Source organism: Rhopalosiphum maidis, chromosome 1 (genome assembly GCF_003676215.2).
Source record: "Rhopalosiphum maidis isolate BTI-1 chromosome 1, ASM367621v3, whole genome shotgun sequence".
NCBI classification, from domain to species: domain Eukaryota; kingdom Metazoa; phylum Arthropoda; class Insecta; order Hemiptera; family Aphididae; genus Rhopalosiphum; species Rhopalosiphum maidis.
Window position 1 is genome coordinate 29,822,143 of NC_040877.1, and position 19,668 is coordinate 29,841,810.

General features: G+C 26.7%; 2 protein-coding genes and 1 long non-coding RNA gene across 4 annotated transcripts; 2 read left to right on the forward strand and 1 right to left on the reverse strand.

Moving 5' to 3' along the window:
- Positions 1-309: 309 nt before the first annotated feature.
- Positions 310-17,531, reverse strand: LOC113548851 (putative oxidoreductase GLYR1 homolog). The gene is made up of 12 exons (XM_026949938.1): positions 17,335-17,531; positions 17,176-17,212; positions 16,362-16,441; positions 16,031-16,166; positions 15,872-15,964; positions 11,354-11,596; positions 11,116-11,289; positions 1,471-1,581; positions 1,314-1,415; positions 1,064-1,226; positions 830-1,009; positions 310-749 (listed from the first exon to the last, which is right to left on the reverse strand). Exons 1-12 carry the CDS (start codon positions 17,373-17,375, stop codon positions 550-552), a joined length of 1,560 nt encoding a protein of 519 aa, XP_026805739.1. The 5' UTR covers positions 17,376-17,531; the 3' UTR covers positions 310-549.
- On the forward strand, positions 6,315-8,953 carry LOC113548852 (leucine-rich repeat and fibronectin type-III domain-containing protein 5-like). 2 transcript variants are annotated; one of them, XM_026949940.1, is made up of 4 exons: positions 6,315-6,475; positions 6,559-7,972; positions 8,036-8,157; positions 8,852-8,953. In XM_026949940.1, the coding sequence occupies exons 2-3, from the start codon at positions 6,570-6,572 to the stop codon at positions 8,121-8,123; spliced, it is 1,491 nt and encodes a 496-aa protein (XP_026805741.1). In that variant the 5' UTR covers positions 6,315-6,475; positions 6,559-6,569; the 3' UTR covers positions 8,124-8,157; positions 8,852-8,953. The 2 variants fall into 2 exon arrangements, with proteins under 2 accessions (XP_026805741.1, XP_026805740.1); XM_026949939.1 differs by lacking the exon at positions 8,852-8,953 and having other exon boundaries at positions 8,036-8,212.
- Positions 17,532-17,904: 373 nt separating the features above from the next.
- On the forward strand, positions 17,905-18,270 carry LOC113549803. Its single transcript, XR_003404965.1, has 2 exons — positions 17,905-18,029; positions 18,091-18,270. It is a non-coding gene; the product is annotated as an uncharacterized LOC113549803 (long non-coding RNA).
- Positions 18,271-19,668: the final 1,398 nt, after the last annotated feature.

Sequence of the window (19,668 nt, forward strand, 5' to 3'; positions counted from 1 at the left end):
CATTTTATATATTCACTTATCCCAAGTACGATTTTAAATTAATCTTTGTGTAACATAATTATGCACATAAATAATGTCATCAATCATCTATTTAAACAATTATTAATAGAAAAAAAAATAAACAAGTAAAATGATTATTACTTTTATAATATATATATATTTATATATAAATACATATAGATACATTTACATATATATTTATATGTATTTATACAATACAAACAAGACATACATAAATATATATACATATATTATATATCAATTTACTTATATTTTTTTCATACAATTATATCATTTACTTTAAAAATACATTTATAATATAAGAGAAATGGGATGGATGCAAATATTCACAATTCTAATTATTTACAATTTTTTTTTCTTTTTTTAAGTAAAAATAATAGTTATTATTCATCTATATTTCCAACACAAAAATTTGTTATGTGAAAAAATTCATCAGCTAAATGTCATTAATAAAAAAAAAAAAAAAAAAAAAAAAAAAAAAAAAAAAAAAAGAGGAAAAAATTAAGATTATGAAATAAGGTCTATAAATCAAAATTTAGTTCGGATATACACAGCACTTGTATCATGATCACTATAACCCAAACGTTTTGCATGTTTAAATACTTCATTTACATTTGCCATGACTGGACAAGGTTGTTCCAAAACATCGGACCAGACTAATGATAAATTTAAGTCCTTTTGAATATGTTTTAGAGCTTGATTTGTTTGAAAATTATTGTCCATCATAGCTATAAATAACAGGTATATACAATTTATATAATTCTTATTAAATTAAATTAAACTAAATATATATCAAAACACAAGATACCTTTTCCTTTTTCTATTAACAATGGACATCTTAATGAAGTCATTTCTAGAATTTCTAACATATCTTTTTGTGGTACATTAGCTCTATCTGCCAGAGCCATACCTTCAGCTAATCCAGCTAGAGCTACTGCTTTGATTGAATGTAAAATCAAATTCATTTTAGTGGCTGCTCCAACGTCACCTAGAAAATAATTATATTAGAGAAATTTATAAAATAAAACAACATTTAATTTACCTAGATAAAATGAATTGGTAGAAATCGCACAAAATGATGATTTACAATCATTGAACAAACTCTGATCGCCAGCTGCCATACAAACTAAATTCCCTTCTTCGGCATCCTTTTTACTTCCCTGAATCATAGCTTCTAAATAACGGCCTCCTCTACTCAAAATAGCCTGTAATAATAATAAATTTTATAATCCATTAATAAATCATATGACGTTTGTAATAAAAAATTTTTTAGTATGTGCTTTGCAACAAACCTCACAAATGTCTTGAGATGTTTCTGGATCAATACCAGTCATTTCAACAAATCCTTTTTCTCTATTTATTTCAGGGAGTACACCACAATTTCCAAATACCATCTATGAAAGTCACCAAATATAAATAACTATATAAAAATAATGACAAAAATCTTACGTCTTTAGCAACTTGTGGATCAGAAACACATGAAAATGTTATATCTGCTCCTCCTATAACATCAGATGGAGTTAATGCAACTGTGGCTCCAGCATCTTGAAACTTTTGACACTGTTAAATCAAAAATAAATGTTTGTAATTTATAAAAAAAATATTTAAGTAATAATGTATTAACATGAGATTAATGTTAGTTATTATTGGTGTATAATTATCATATTTTAATTGGATCCTTAATATTATTTTATACATCAATACTAATTATTTTTATTTACATAGAATAAATAAACATAAATATTTAACACTAAGTTTGAGTCTAACCATTAAAAATAACAATATTTTTATTGAGAACCTATAATAACAGCTGAAAATAATAATTTATATTTTTATAAATATAAAAATAAAATAATTGTTATATAACTATAACAATAATTTTATAGGTATATTTTATTTTAATTATAATAAACATTTCATTTCAGATATAAAAACAAGTACTTATCTAATATTTAATACAGGAATGACATGATTAGTAAGACTGTCTATTAGTTGCCATAAACAGGTCTTTCAATAATCTTAATATTATTTATCTTTTTAGAAATCACTAGTCTTAACACATTAATATGCTATAAAAATGTTGTCACATATTAGTAAGAAGGCAATTATTCACAAGTCAAGTCCAATAGGTACAAATGTTTACATATTTATGAGTTTAAAAATATTATTTTGGTTTCACAAATATTTTTTTAACTACATACTATAATATTATAAATGTTTATAATATTAAAAACCTATAAAAATATAAATAAATTGAGAAAAAAATATTGCACCGTGAATTATATAATTTATATATAAATTCAATGGGGTTTGAAGGAAAAAAATAATATATAAGAATGAACATGTTAGGTTAGTATGTTGATATATTAGGTTAGTATATGTAACCAGCGTACTACAACTATTTAATTTACAAAACTATACATTGTGTATAACAAATCAATACTGCAACAGATTATAGATAACAAGCAAAGCATTTAAATTATGTACTGTATAATTTATGGGTGTTTTTCGTTCTAGTCGATAATAATATAATTAATTTTTACATCAGTTAATTAATTACATAACATTTCAAATTAAAATTACTACTAAATACAGTAATGTCATGTATTCTGGTCGATCGACCTCAGTCACATTACAATATAAATTGTATACGAAGACAATTTATAAAAACCGTGTAACTTAAAAGTTAAAACTCGAACGTACATGAATATATATAGAGTATCTTCGTGTTAACGATTAAAATATGAAACATTTGAAACTATCAAAAGTTTTTTTTGATTCGCATTATGTTTTAACAATCAGTTACTTAAAACATATATTTATTTAACTAAGGTGATTTCACAGTTCATACGGCTTCGTCTGGTTTAATTAAAAATATATTTAACTTATAAGCTGGGCTTTGCATAACTGAGTAATACGATCATGTGTACGTGCAGCATAAAAATCCTTAGCTTCGATTATTTGGTATCTATAGTAAGTTTTTGTTATTAAAGAATAAGTTTACAATTTTACCACCCGATTAACCACGTTACCGTATTATTGAACTTAGCTCAAAAGTGTTTATGTACACAGTATAATAAATAATATAACCATAGCTACCTAATTTAACCATCGTGAAACGTTTGGGGAACTGTTCGTAACGAACGGACTCGATCGCGTACACTCAAGTGTGTATAGTGGAAACTCGCCTTTATAGGCAACGACTTGTAACATGTTACCTACGTATTAATTAAATACCTATACAAAGAACGATACAACACTACACAGTGTAGTAGAAACCTAAAACTTGACTTAATTTATGGTGTTCCGTTGTGGTGAGATGGTTATTAATGAAAGTATTCGTATTTGAAATACACTAAATAATATTAGTTAAACAACTTGCGAAGTCACCACATCACTATTCTTCATAAAAATCAATACATCAACCTCATTCAAAACTTTCAAAATTATCCATCACAAAATAATGGAATAATGGCTGAAGTGTTGGATAATATACCTCTCTCCAATAAACTGAGAATTATAAAATTGTATGTAAAAAAAAAAATTAAAATATAATATTAAATTAATAAAAGAAGATAGGAAGTAATCATCATTCGAATTATAATAGGCCATGTTCATTTAGCACATGCTTACCTCATCACAAATAAACCAACACCAACCAGAATGCGATACTTGTAATGCAACAATAGAGTAAATAAACATAAACTAACCCAATGCACACCAAATACACCGAAGTCCGCAAATCCTCAACAGCCTCCTTAGTCCTTATATTTAATCAAACCCTCAACAGCCTTCTTAGTCCTTATATTTAATCAAACCCTCAACAAAGAGAACACCGTCGAAAGGGCGTAGTCAGGGGGGTTGGTTTTAGGGTTTTAGACCCCCCTCCCGAAATTTTTTCTTGAAATAAGATTGAATAGGTTTAAATGCCTATTACATTTAAAACTTGTTTAATATATGATATTTAAACTATTAACCCCTCCCCCAAAAAAAATTTCTGGCTACAGCCTTAACCGTTGAAATTAGTTTGTTTTTACAGTATAAACTACATAGAGTATAAACCTAGGACGTAAATTATAAATTTTCCAAAATATATCCATATTTGTACTAAGATATAATTTATATCAATACATATTTTTAATATTAAGTTAAATGTAAGCTAAAACCTCTGTATTTGAAGATTTTTACCTAATACAAAGAAAAAACATAAGTAAATACACATTTAAAATTGTGTTATAAAATTATGTTATATTAATTTAAACATGAAAATTATAATACAATATATTATTTAATATTTGAATAATTGATTGTATTTTAAACAAATAAGGCGTTCAGGCAGACAATAGATCGGATGACTGACAGATTGGGGAATTATATAAATCTGTATCCTAATATTTGATAAATATTTTGTTTTCTTTAGGGTAACTAAACATGATAAATGTCTATTTTAATCATTTAAAAATTGAAGTATAGCTGATTTCAACAGAAAAACATTAATAATATTTGTTTTATACTATATTCTTCGTAATACACATATAGGTATGTATTTTATATTTACAAAATGTATTTGAAGTTCTTAAAAATATATTATGTAAAATTAACTATGGAAGTTTTGTTTAAAATATTGGTTAAATATTTTAAGTGATAGCGTTTCTGTACAGAATAGTCTATTGTTAACCTATACAAATAATTGTATCATTAATAAACCGACAATAGACTCTAAAATAAACCTCTAGTGACGTATAATTGTCCGTCGTGGAAAAGAGTTGCAGCACTGAATAGTACATATACCACTAAATACAGTCCACGAGGCATGGAAATGTTCAGTTTCCCGGTGACTGATGTCTGTTAAATTGCTTCGTCCCTTCAATTTGGTATACTAGATTTCCAGATTGGAACTGTTTTTATTCTTTTTTCGGTACTGCATAAACCGATAATGAAGGTCTTTACAACGAATAAACGGCGTCCATTGAATTATTCCCGTTGTTTGGTTTAGCATTCTCAATTAGCAGAGTGGTTTCTTGGACCAGCATATGTCTAATACGTAATAGTTAAAGCACAAGTACACCGTGGACTGTCGGTGAATAAATGTTGAATTTATTTCGATACGCCACTGCCCACACTTTTTCGCGACGGACAAAAAGCCATTGTACATTTTGCCGTAATAACAACGACGAGGAATCTAGAAAATAGCATGAAACTGCTTGACAAATAAGATTATTGCGACTGGGCCACGCGGTACTAAGACTACTCATTTCCAATATTTCAATAATATTTCACCGTCGTTATAATGTAATTATGTAAATCATGATTTTCGAAAAAACTATTCAATACAATACAGTACTACTTTTTTTTCAGTATGCGCTAAAATGACTTTGGTCTGCATTGTTTAGTAGCAAATAATAGCAAAGCAACGGTATTTATAAATAATAACTGCATATTCGAAATAATTTCTTCCATAACAAGTGTATGATAGTTAAATAACCTATAAGTCTTAAATAATAAAATATTTGTAACTGACAAAACCGACAATTAGGATGAAATTAGTATTATTTTAAGGGAGTCGTGCGTGAGGTGGCTGATTCTAATTTTTATATATTTTGAGTCGTCACTACAATAAAAAGGTTTTTATCATGATCATTTTTAGTTCAGCAAAACCAATATTGAATATTAAAATTTATTATCATTCGATGTTACTAAAAATTATTTAGTAATATTATGATCCATTTGCTTGATACTGAATAATAAAAACACTGAAAGCCGGTGAAAGTAGGAACTAAACAGCTGTTTTGCCGTCATAACACGATCATTGAAAACTTAGATGTTTATAATGAGCTTTTAAGTGTCAATAAAAAAGGTACAACGATAATTATAATATTGTCTATTTGAATAATATTTAATATTTTTCAACGCTCTACAGTGTTTCTCAACCAGTGTGTCGTGGGAAATACTAATATTAAATGCACGAACCTTGTTCACAACTATATTTACAAAAATTAATAGGTATTATTCTTATTTTTTTTTATTGTGTGTCACAAAGAATGAATATTTTTAATAGTGTATTAGTGTGTCGCCATAATACAAAGGTTGAAAAACACTGCTCTACAGCCTCTACTCATTTGAATAAATATTAAAAGGCAGTTGTATAGTCCTTTTTTTTCCGGATGGTTGACGGTTAAAAATCGTTGGTGGCAAGCGCTCGACAGTATAGCCACAGGACGGTCGGAACACGTTGGTGTGGTTGGCCGCACTGACACCAGAGAAACTGGCTTAGGAGCGTTTAATACAGTTGTCAGTCAGTACCCACTACTCAGTATCCATATTCTATATCGTTTTAAACGTTACGCGGCCGCTGACATTTTATGATTATCGTTTTTTTCACGATTTACCCGAGTAAAGTGTCTGACAACTTGGAACAAATGAGATCTAACCGGCATATAAAACGCATAAAAAGGTAAACGCACAAAATATTATCTATTACGAATGCAAGATTGTAATATTTTTCTAACAGTTTCTATTTTACATGAAATATTTCAGATAACTCAAAAATGGATTCATTAACGATTATTTTGACGACCATCATACTTCACAAATTAACTAATGTAGTGGATTCAACTACCATTTGCGATAACGACAGTGCTTGTAATTGTGTCAATAACACCGTGTCATGTACTATGTTACAACAAGACGGAGTATTTGTCCTCCCAAACGGCACAGAAATTGTGCATTTCGACAACGTTCCAATTACAATTGTCAACAACGGCACGTTTACCAATAGGAAACTGCAGAAAATTACATGGGTGGCAAGCAAAATTGAATTAGTTGAAGCCTTAAATCATAAAGATCTAAAGTATTTAGATTTATCTAGAAACAATATTTTTAAATTGTCAGATGATGTATTTCACAACTGTCTCCATTTAGAGTATGTAGATTTGTCTGACAATCAATTAAATATTTTATCAGATGATTTATTTTTACACACTAGCTCATTAAGAGCGATCAATTTGGAAAAAAATATTTTTAATTCAATATCAAAAAATTTGTTCAAACATACCATCAATTTAAAAAATCTTAGTATAGGAAATCCAAATTTAACTTTTCTAGATAAAAATGCAATGACTAACTTGTACAAACTGGAATATCTTAGTATTGAAAATTGTGGGATAAGAAATCTCAATCAAAGTTCCTTTGGTGTTCATGTATATCTATATAGTATCTTACTAAATAACTGTACACATTTAACATCAATTGACAATGATTTCATTAATTCATCATTAAACTTAAGAATTATAGAAATCAACAATTGTGGGACAATTGAATCCTTACCACCCAGTATTGTTTCTCTTAAGAACCTACAATATTTACGGATGTCAAATACACAAATTCAGCCAAATTGTCAAAATGGATGGTTTAGCCAATGGTTCAATAATGAAACAACTACTGTAGTTGGCTATGAAAAGTATTCAAATTTTATAGAAGCACTAAATGAAATTAACTGCCCACCAAAAATATACTATACAAACAGTCCTATTACATTACAGTTAACAAAAAAAGGTATCATTAATTGTATGGCTTATGGAAATCCACTTCCAGCATTTACTTGGCTAGCGCCTGGTGGATTAACGTTTCATGAAAATAAACAAGCTGATATGGATATAGCAAACCACCCAAACATCCACAATTGGGATCTAAATCAAATAGTTAGTCAATCACTTATAACTGACAAAAATGGATCTTTACATATTCTACGAATGCTAAGAACCCATATTGGTAATTATACTTGCTATGTATCAAATAAATATGGAAACAGTTCTAAAACAGTGGAAGTACATCTAGACAGTGGAGTATTTTTCAATATAAAAATAAATGCACTATTATTGGGAATATCATCAGCATTAGGATTTTTAATGCTAACTATATTATGTTGTGCTTTCAAGTTATTATTAATAAGGTTAGTATTCATATTAATATCTTATAATTAATTTTAAAAATGTTAATGATAATTTTGTTATAGACTGAATTGTATGAAAAAAAGAAGTCAACCAACAGAAACAGAAATGGGATCTACAGAAAAACCAAAAATTTTTCCAGCAAATGTTTAGTTATAAATAATTGTTACATGAAATTTTTCTTGTGGTATATATATATATATATTTTTTTTTTTTACCTAAAATCAGTTAAAAATATTATTAAAATAGTACAAAATAAATTGTGAAAATATTTTTTTAATAATTTTACCGACTTATTTTATATACCTATTTATAAAAACACTGAAATTGTAGAATACAATAATAGTAATATAACTGTGTTCATTTATATTTCAACTACATATACTATCATGCATGAATCTAAACCAATAAACATTTTATAATCATTGTTTTTAGGTAATTCAAAATATATTTAAATATAATGTAAAAATTAATTAAGTTATTTATTAGAAAAATTATAAATATATTTCATTAATAGAAAAACTATCATTTTTGTATTCTAATTAACTATCACTTACGAATATAATATTTTTAAGAATAAACTTAGAAACTAAATTCATAAGTAATATAATTTATCATTCTTCTATTATTTCTAGAAATAAAGAAATAATAAGAAAGATCATTTTTTGATTAACTGACAAGAAACAATAATAAGATTATAGTATATGAAATATTTATTTTCCTTCTTAAAAAGTTTATTTTTATAACTGATTAAAAAAAATTGTATCAAATTCATAAATTAAAATTAAATCTGATAATGCCATAATAATTTAATAATATTAATTTAAAATAAACTATATGAAACTTTATGATTTAAAATAATTAGTATATTTTTTCAATAGGTCAAATTAAACAGTATTTTGACTGAGAGCCAGTTCTACTGATAGAAGAGAAAATTTAAATTGGAATTTACTATACACAAAAAATTAAGGTTTGGTATATAATAAATAATAATAATAAAAAAATTGACATGTTATTGAATTATATTTTCAAATTAATATTATTTGAATTTTTATTTTTGTATAATTAAATAAAACAAAGGATACTTTAAATAAATGAAAAATAAAATTATTTTAGTAACCTCTATAATTAATACTTAAAAGATAGTAAAAACTATTTTATATTATTGTATATAATATTTTTCTTTTTGAGTTACATCTTATATTGAGTATTAAAACAATAATTATTTTACATTTAAAATTTAAATATCAAAATAAAATGAATTATAATTTAGAACCTATTTAATTTTAATATGATTATTATTAATAACTGATTTAAAATTTCAATAGTTTAGGACACTGTTAGCCAAAATGTGTTCTATGGGACAATCTCAAGGATTCCATCGGAAGTATGTGATTATTAAGATTATATTTGGGTTATTATTTTGAATTATTAAAAAAAGCGAGTTCCACGAAACAATTTAATTCTCAAGGGCGCCGTAGTCATAAAAGTTTGGGAACTGCAGGTATACAAACTAGAAAGAGGAAAAGTAGGTAACTGCTTAACAGTATAGTAAATGTCAAGTCTACCTCGTAATTAAATCTAAAATTATGATAAATTTGAATTCAGTGATAAAAAATATGAGCAAAGGTTTGTCAATATAATATATTACTTGGTATAACATATTTTATGATTTTTTAATTAAGGTTTAATGGTATTGTTAATATTACAGTAAGTTAACTTAATTATATTTAAATTTTTTTAATTATTATATTAGTATGTACTTATCAACGGTCAGTAACTTTTTTGGACTCTCGGCCTACATTTACAATTTAAAAGGAGTTTGTGGGCTAGATAAAAATAAAAATTGTATATTCTTAAATTAATTACTATGAAAAAAAATTCTGTTTAAAACTTTGAAATAATGAAATTTATAAAAACAGTTTTGTCATTATTACATTTAAAACGGGCCATAACAATAGTGGTGCGAATTGCCTACCACAGATTTATATCGCATGTTATTGTAATTACCTTAAGAATCAATAACTTGCTGTCCATTGGTTTGAATAGTGTCATAGTATAATTACAAAATTAATCAAGTTTTATAACTCCAAAAATAATAATTTTAAATTGCAATAACTAAGTGTTATACTAGTTTAAATATAAAATTTTAAATTTAAATACCTATTAAAAAAAAATCAAGCATTTATTTTTTATATTTAGTTATAGTATGAAACAACTTATGAAGAACCTTGTATTAAATCAAGGTTTTTAACTAGGCAATCATCTTTTTATTGATGTTTATAGAAGAATTTTTTTTAAATAATCAAAATAGTCATATGTTAATAAATATCTAAAAAAATGAATGAACATGAAGGTTAAAATTATACCATGCATAAAAATGCTAATTTAAATACTTAAAAAAATTTAAAATACCTCAAGTTAAACTTTAAAAAAATTTTTAACTTCAAATAGTTAGTAAAAATATTTATAGAAAAATACTAAGATTTTTTTTTATTAATTACAATAATAACTAATGGACAAACTTGTATTAAATTTAAGTTTTTTACAGAGCAAATTTAAAAAAAAGTTAATTTTTCTAAGACTCAATTGTACGAAGTAAACATTTGAACTATCTGTAGTGATTATTTTGTGTATTACAACTAAGAAAATTGTTATTGTAGAAAACTAGTGTTAAGTTAAAATTCTTATTGTTCTTTTTTTATTTTATTTTATTTATTTGATTTCCTCGATTATTAAGAAAGTACTTTAAATTTTAAATTTTAAGCTCATAATAGTATCAACTAGATTTACTTTTTTTTTGAAAATAATATTGAAACTTAAAATCAAAGCATTTCATACAATTTTAAATAGTATATAATAGCAAACAAAAATATTACACTGAATTCTTTTAAGTTAAAACACAGGTTTTTAACTAAAGACAATTGTTATTGTTTTTTTAAATAATGTAGCATAATGTTATGAAAATTGCTAGTTAAAATAATACCATAAAATAAAATATACCTAGTTACATTAATTATTAATAAATCTTATAAAAAAATATATAATAATACATTTTTATTTGATTGTATATATTTCTTCAAAATTAAGGTAAAATAATACTATTTGTTTACCTAATCATTAAAAACTAAATATAATTTCTTACCTTATCTGGTGTTCTATTCCAAACGATCACTTTATGTCCAGAATTCAATAGGTTTTTAACAATTCCTGAACCCATATTGCCCAAACCAATGAATCCAAATTTCAACTTTGACGGTAAGATATTCTTGTTCATTAATGATTTAGATATAGTTGAAATATCTAACTGGGCAATTTCCTAAAAATCATATATCTTTATAGGTGAAATGCCAAACAAATATTTTTTTTTTATATATATTTACCGGAGTTTTAACTTCAGGTCTGTCTAATAAAGTATTATTCTTTCGAAGTGGACTTGTATGGCTATTTGTTAATCCAAGATTTGTAAGTATATCAGTGTTGTTACTAGATTGTCCCACTTTTGAGTTTAAACGGGGTTTTTTAGGTTTATCCTTCTTAGGCCCATTAGAGGTAGATTCAACCGGTTTGGAACGTCTCTTCTTGGCTTTTTCGGGGCTTGGCATTGATGCGTTACGAATGTTGGACTAAAAATTAATTATTAATAACTTAGACATTTTGTATAACATAAAAAATTATAATGTTAGTTATAAAATATTTAGGAAAAGTCACTAAGAGTTTTAAATTTTAGGAAATAATGAATACTTAAAAATAAATTAAGGTTATCTGTTTTGAATATAAATTAAATTTTTTGAAATTAATAGACAGTTCTTAGCCACTCAAAATAATATCTTATATATACATTGGTATAAAAAATAGAAAAAACATTGTCTAACAAACTATAAATATGAAAATAAATAAAAAAAAAAAAACTAAAATCCTAATATGTAGCAACAACTATTACAGTAGGATAAGATTAAATCATTAAATCTACAAGATAGCAGAAGTCAAAAGGAAATAATGAAAAGAGTATGTTAAACAAGGACACCATTAACCAAAAAAGGAGACTTATTACTTTAAGAAATGTTTTCTGAAAACATATTTATGGAGTATAATCCTGTACCACAGCAAAACATAAATGATTGCCATAGAATAGAGAATAGAAGCTTTTGGGATGTGGTGTTATCGAATAATATCCAAGCTGAATGGATATGACAACTAACTAGGAAGTATTAAAAAGAATATAAGGTAAAAGAACTCAATGAAATTATATCAAGAAAAAAAGAAATTAATGAATTGGAAATATTCTGGGAAATACTGGGTTACTGGAATTAATTAAAGAAGGGTTTGTAGAAGGTTAATATGATAAGGGAAAATCTCGTTTTGAGAATATTGTATACGTGACAACACAAATAATGAGGGGCCAAAAGTATAACTTTTATGAAGAAAAAGCAAGTAACAGGAGGGATAGAGAATTGCTGTCAACCAGTGTTTCCCAACCTATGAATTGCGAGTGGCTAAAAAAACCCATAAATAAATATATGAAAATAGTTTTAGTGGTAAATTTATAAATGCTTAAATTGTGTTTTATTTGATACCTCTACGTATAATAATGTGATCTGTGAAAAATTAAAATTCAATGACAAAATTGCATATAATAAAAATGATTATTAATAATACTACATATCAGGGATGGGCAACTGAAAGTTATTAGAGGACCAATTTTTAGAAAATAAAAATTTAGCAGGCCAGAGTATAGAGAGCAAAGAAAACGTCATTCAAAATATGCATTTTAATTTAGCATAGACAATCAACTTTAAAATTATATGATGTAATTTGAAAATCTAGCGCTGGCCAAATAAAAAAGATTTGCGGGTCGCTAGTTACCTACCCCTGCTATACACGGTGGATAACATAACCAACAAACAGTAAATTTGTGGACAGCCATTACATAAAGGTTAGGATACACTGCTGTAAACCAATCATAGGATAGAAAAAAAAAAAGAAAAAAGTTAGAAAAGTAAATGACGCTTATAATGAACATTGAATATAAGTATAAACATACATTCACCAATTAACAATATATTTTTTATTTGTTAACTATATAGCCAACAATAGTCAAATTTATTGAAATTCAATATTCTAATTCAGCAGTTCTTAACTTTTAGTAGAACATGAGCCCTTGTTGAAAGATTTTTAGAAATTGCAGACCCCCTACCAATTTTTTTACAAAATATCTTATCTCATTACCAAAATTATAATAATTTTATATTACAAGTTATAGAAGTATACATAACAAAACATACACATTTATAATAATTTTTTTGTAAAACTAATATAAATTATTTTATTTTTAATATTCTTTAAGTTTCCGTGGACCCTCAACATGAGTATCGCGATCCCTCATAGGGCTACGGACCACAGATTAAGAACCGCTGGCTGTTCTACATACTTTATTTCAACAAATAAACAAAAAAAAATAATTGGTAGTTCACTCTTTGAATTGTTCTTTAATATACATTTCTAGATTCCATATATCTAGACTACAAGACCCAGCCCAATACATCAACTCTGGTGATGTGAATTTGTATAAAAAATTAATTTTTTTATATTCATAATAAACTTAGGTTTCCAAATAAAAATTAGCTCCATGTTTATTCTAATACTTTTAATAATTTTTGCCTATTAGTACCTTTTCATATATTTTATGATTTTTTTCTTTTTGTACATTTTTTATTGTTTAATGGAATTTTTTGATTTCAAATGCATATTTAAGGTTTGTAGTACTAAATTCATAACAATAATTATATATAGGTTAACTAATGTTGATTTTAAATACTTTTAAGTCTTATAATTACCCAGAAATAATATATTCCAAATGTGACATTGCAAAAATTCTAGTTAGCTTTTATAATAGCCAATTCAATCTTCAATATTGAATTTTTTCTTTTAATACATTACAAATACATATTTAAATCATTGTTATATTTTAAGAATGAATTATTAATATTTTAATTATTTTATTTTTGTACTATTATTGAATTAGTTTAGTTTTAAATTTATATATTATTATTTTTCCTAAAACTTATTTTACATAGTTTCTGTAAAAGACTTTGCTAATTTTTTTTAAAAAAATAATTTATAACATGTAAATTGTGTTGATATGATAATTTTGCTAATTTAGCATTAATTTTTGAAATATTTAGTTTTATTCTTTTTATTTCAAATTAGACTAACGACAGGAAATTAAGTTAAGCTTTTTCTTTAAATAAGTATACTCATTAATTATTAACCCATATATTCTTGTTGATTTTGTATAATATTATGTTTTCTAGCGAGTTAAGTATTACATTTTAATATTATAAAGTATAATAATACCTATTGACAAAGATTATGTGTTCTAAAATAAATAACAAATGACAAAATGTAATAATATACTAGATGTACCTTAAGAGTGTCTTAATTAAAAACTTAATATTTTTATTAGTTTTCTATGGCTATTTTTACTGTTAACTATAATTTATAGCATACATTCAAATATTCTGTTGTTTATTTTGAATCACTGAATGTTGATGAGCAAGATCAATATAAAAATGAATGAGACTAAAAGTTCTGATAATCAATAGGAAAATAGAATAGTTTGTACTAGGTTTGAATAGTTTTAAGTATTTGGTTTGGTTGAATATTATGAATATTAATATTTACAAATACATATTTTGTATTAAAAATATAAGTGAAAGTAAAAACTAAACATTTATTGGTAGAGATATTTATGTATAACCAAAATTAATCTTCAATAAATAAATCAAATTCAACGAATTTACAATAAATTAAAATAGTTTCATTTTTGAACAATGTGCACACATGTACAATATAAATTAGACTATTTAATGTTATATGTAAATGCTCCAAAACTCAATAGTTATTAAGGTTTTATAAAGTAGTATTCACATGCATTTATAAGCACACCATTAGATACAATTGTTTTTATTGATTATTGTTATCATTATCACATACACCCTCCCTTTTTAGAGTATAAACCGATAAAAAAAACCATGACAAATATATAAAAAGAGTTAAAAAATGTTCTTATGTAAGCCAAAAGAAATATTACACTTTAGTCTAATAGTATTTTTAATAATTTTAATATGTTTTACATTTAACCATTTGCTCATTAAACTCATATTCATAAATCATGGTTACATATAAAGCATTATTTGAGAATTAAACTTTGTTTTTTAGGAGATAACCATAATAACTATTAACTATCTTCATATCTCTAATTAGGTTTTTATTTTTAAGTTATATTGTTGTAAAGTAGAATTTGCTTAATGGGGACACCATATTATAAATTAATGATTTGTGATTTGTCTCAAACAAATGTATTCATTACATTCAAAATAGGTTAATTGGGACAGTTGGATAATAGGGAGAGTTAGATCACCACCCGATGTATACAAATTAAGAGGATGCTATACCCGTATGTGTTGTCTGTCTTATACACACGTAATATAGCTAAAAACTGTTTAGCGCGGGACAACTTTACACCCTCAATATTTTATCAAAACAACCAAAATTATAAATTTCATGGGGAAGAACTTTACCTGTGACGTAGCATATTAATTTTTTTAATAAAATGAATGCAATTTAAGTGATCGGTTGTTTGAAAACTTAAGGTTTTTTTCATTTAATTATTAAAAATTATTGGTTACCACTAACAAAAAAATTAAAACGCTACGTCACAGGTTAAGTTTCTTCCCAATGGGATTTATAATTTTGATAATTTTTATATTAGTATATCGAGGAGTAAAGTTGTCCCACGCGAAAGTTTTAAACTATATTACACGTGTATAAGACAGAGACAACACATGCGGATATAGCGTCCTCTTAAGCAGATTTGACTGTATTTTTTCTATTCATACCGTTTTAGTTTTCTCGGGTTGAAAGGTAGGAGTTTCATTTTGAACTAAATTTTCAAATCGTGACTCAGCTTCAGATAATCCATTATTAACTCCCTAAACAATTAAACAATTTAATTTTTTTTTTTTAAAACAAAATAACAATTTAACAAAAATACTCACTTCGTTGGTATCATTCTCCGTTATGTATTGTTCAATAGCCTTACAAGCTTCTTTGAAATGCACAGTCTTACAACTATAGCTTAAAGTATCTTTAAATTGAAAGTAAGGTTTTAAACATCCCAATTCAATCCAAGCACTATATACAAAAAAATATTGAATAATATTTATAATTGAGTACAGATTCATCACTACAAAATTATTAACACTTAAATATTTAATTTAAAATATTAGTATGCAGTTATGTTTATTATAATTATTAGATAAATAATAAATACTATACACTAAAATAAAAAGTTAAAGTAAAGAAAAGTCTTATTTAATTTAAACTTACTAATTATTAGTTCCATAGAAGAAAATACATTTGCAATTCTTTTTCGGTTTTTTATTAAGCTGGATAGTTGGCTCACTTACCTAAAATAAACAAAATACTCGTTTAAAATCAGTGTAAACGTATAATCATGTATAAATAAAATAGAATAATTTTAAAAACAAAACTGAGTGTGCGCTATGTCATAATACATCATAACTGGAAAAGCTATACAATAAAAAATTAAAACTCCATAAAAATGTCCTAAGAACGTGTAGAAATAGATCCCTATAACACTATCCTAACTGGCCAGTGTGTGCTTGTCCTGCAGCAAACCGGATAGGGAGGCTGCTATACATTGAACAATATTAGACATTAGGTAGACACTAATACTTTATCATCGTAGACTTCTGGACGGTATACCTCAGAGTCCGACCCCGACAATAATTACATCACATTGTAGAATTATGACATATACAATACAACATGTGCATAAGACACATATGGTTGACAATTGATTCACACGCCGATATAGACTTTATTCAGGTCAAATAAATCACACAGTGAATAGCAGCAGTAACCAACAGGGGTCCGTAGAGTCAGCAGTAAACAAAAAGCAAAATTATAATAATGACATATACACATCAACAGTTCATAATCGATGTTGTTGGACCATCGGTTATCATTTCTTAAAATATATATGCGCCCGACGCACCAAAACAAATAAATCGACGAGCGTATAATAATAATAAAAATGCAACACACATAAAATGTTAAAATATATTTAAAAAATAGAAATAATACTACGGAGTAATTTAAATTCAGAAATAATACTCACACGTCCTGGCCACGGCGGAAAGCCCTTCATCTTGGCCCTATGAACAAAAACACAACGGTCATTATCGACGCCGTTTGGCAAATCGCGCTCTTTTTCATTTATTCGTGTAAATATAACAAACACCGGCCAATAGCTACGTGTCAGCGGCGGAATACTCACCAAACCAAATCGTTAACTTCGTATTTCCATTCGGTTGTCATTTTAAATGTCCAGAGATATACAGCGGCTCAGTAGAACAAAAATTTTTCAAAAAAATCCAACACACTGAGTGGCGACTGGCGATATGGCATCGGCGGGCGATGGTAGTCGAAAATAATGGCGGCTGCGGCGTGTCCGTGTTGTTGTGGTCTGACTGGGAAGAGGGGACGCTCAGCAAACTGCCACCCCACCCGTTGTCCCGCGCGGATGAACGTTATCGTTGACGCCAGTGCAGCCAACGTTATGGCTGTGATGGCCGTTATTCGGACGCGGCGTCCTTTTCGCGGCAAAAAAGTCGGAGCCCGTACGTTGGCGCGCGCGCGCGCGCATAACATCCACAATACAATATTTTAAAAACAATCACGGACGCCAAGAAATTGCGCCACACGCGAGCACGGGCATGCGCGCCAACCTCACCGATAGTGGCGTCGGTCGACTAGATTGACGGTAGTCGGCCGGGTAATAATAATAATAATAATGATGATATTATTATCATTATATTTTTTTAATTTTTAATTTTTTTACCACATGGTAAACATGATACCCGGCAGTAATGGTGTCGATAATAACAACGTCGACACTCATGATAATATGTATTATTTTAATTTACTATGAAACATTAAAATATAAAATAGTAATCGTTGTCGAGGAATATGGTAAGTGTTGTTACTTTTTTCGGCCAAATAATAGAATAAGCGAGCATTGTTGTGTTTACAGATAGAACCGCAACCGTACACCGAAAGATCACGCCGACCGGAAATATAATATATCAGTCGTGCACGAGAATCGATGACGGCCGTGCTTGCCGTACCGAAATCATATTGTTATAACTTATGATATAAACAATAATGTCAATAAAATAATTTTAGAATAAAAATTTAGATAGGAAGAACCGTATACCTACAATATTTTGTTGGCAGATAAATAATAATAATGAACCTATAAATTAGACCAGTGTACCAAAACTCTAAAACATATATCTATACGTACTTTTGGATTTCAAAAATATTTTAATTGTCGATTTAAAGTACCAAGTCAAACATGTATTGTATTGACGTGCATGGTTTGAAAGAAAGAAAAGGTAGTATTGTTAATTAAAAATAATGAAAATATTTGTCGATTTTGAATAATAATTAATATTTATAGATATATCTATACCTATGTTGGTTACACTCAATTGGATACATGGTATTTTTATTATTTTTTGATCATGAGTACGACGAAAATACCGTACGGCGTAGATTGTATAATTGAAAAATATGTACACAAAACTACGGTTGGTACGATTTGGTTACAAATACTCAACAACTGTGGCTCATATATTATTCATATTATACTATAGAAAATTAGAAAATCGTATTACCCTATTAATTAATTCTTTTTCTTAGCAAGCTACTATCTACTACGTCATTTTCATAACGGTTTTTTGAAATTAAAAAATTTAAAACACGACTGTCGGATACGGATTGTATCCGTTATACGCACATGTCGTTACAAAACGTTTCAATATATCACACTTTAAAATATGGTGCGAGTTTGATTTTTGATCGCAAATGACAGATCTGGTACTTATATTTTGTTATAGCTAGCCAACTAGGTAAATTTTATTGAGTATAGACATTTTGATAAACACTAAAAGTTACTAGTTAGTTTAACAATGTATTTTATAATAAATGTATATACTTAGATTCACAATAGCAATTGCTCCTGAGAATTGTAGATGCCTTGATGGATATTTTGGTAGTAATATACGAGTAAAGAATATAATGACGAGTAAACAGGAAGTCAAAAAATAACATAACATTTGGATTTTTTCGTGTTGCGTGGTAAGGGTAACAACTAACAATTATTGAGTATAATATATAATTTGATAATTTTGATGAGATTGTCCATTACTCTATTGTCACCAATATAATTATAATATATTACATATTTACATCGCGTATTGAGTTTGCGCTATGTAGTATTATAGGTAATAACATTTAATTTAGAATATTAGTAAAAGACAAAACGTGTTTAAAAATTTCGTGTTTCACGCATGAAAACTGGTTCCTTTTTTCCATGTCATAGGTTTTTTTGTTGAAAAATGTTAAATTGTATAAACATTTGTGATTTAATTTTCACCACAGAATTCTAGTTCTTATTTAGGTATAATAGTATAGATACAAAAGAACCTATTTTATTATTAAACTTCACAATTTACAAAAAATAATATTTATTGACTTTACATTTGTAAAAAATAGGTTCAAACTATTTTACAAATAGGAAATTATATTAAATGCTTCAAAGGAAAAA

What these genes read in the sequence shown, in the direction of transcription:
- LOC113548852 (XM_026949940.1), top strand. Translation starts at nt 6,570, where the DNA reads ATGGATTCATTAACGATTATTTTGACGACCATCATACTTCACAAATTA. An exon ending in TTCAAGTTATTATTAATAAG is followed by an intron (nt 7,973 to 8,035) that starts GTTAGTATTCAT and finishes ATTTTGTTATAG; the next exon opens with ACTGAATTGTATGAAAAAAA.
- LOC113548851 (XM_026949938.1), bottom strand. Translation starts at nt 17,375, where the DNA reads ATGACAACCGAATGGAAATACGAAGTTAACGATTTGGTTTG. An exon ending in CATCTCAAGACATTTGTGAG is followed by an intron (nt 1,227 to 1,313) that starts GTTTGTTGCAAA and finishes TTATTATTACAG; the next exon opens with GCTATTTTGAGTAGAGGAGG. An exon ending in GTTAATAGAAAAAGGAAAAG is followed by an intron (nt 750 to 829) that starts GTATCTTGTGTT and finishes TGTTATTTATAG; the next exon opens with CTATGATGGACAATAATTTT.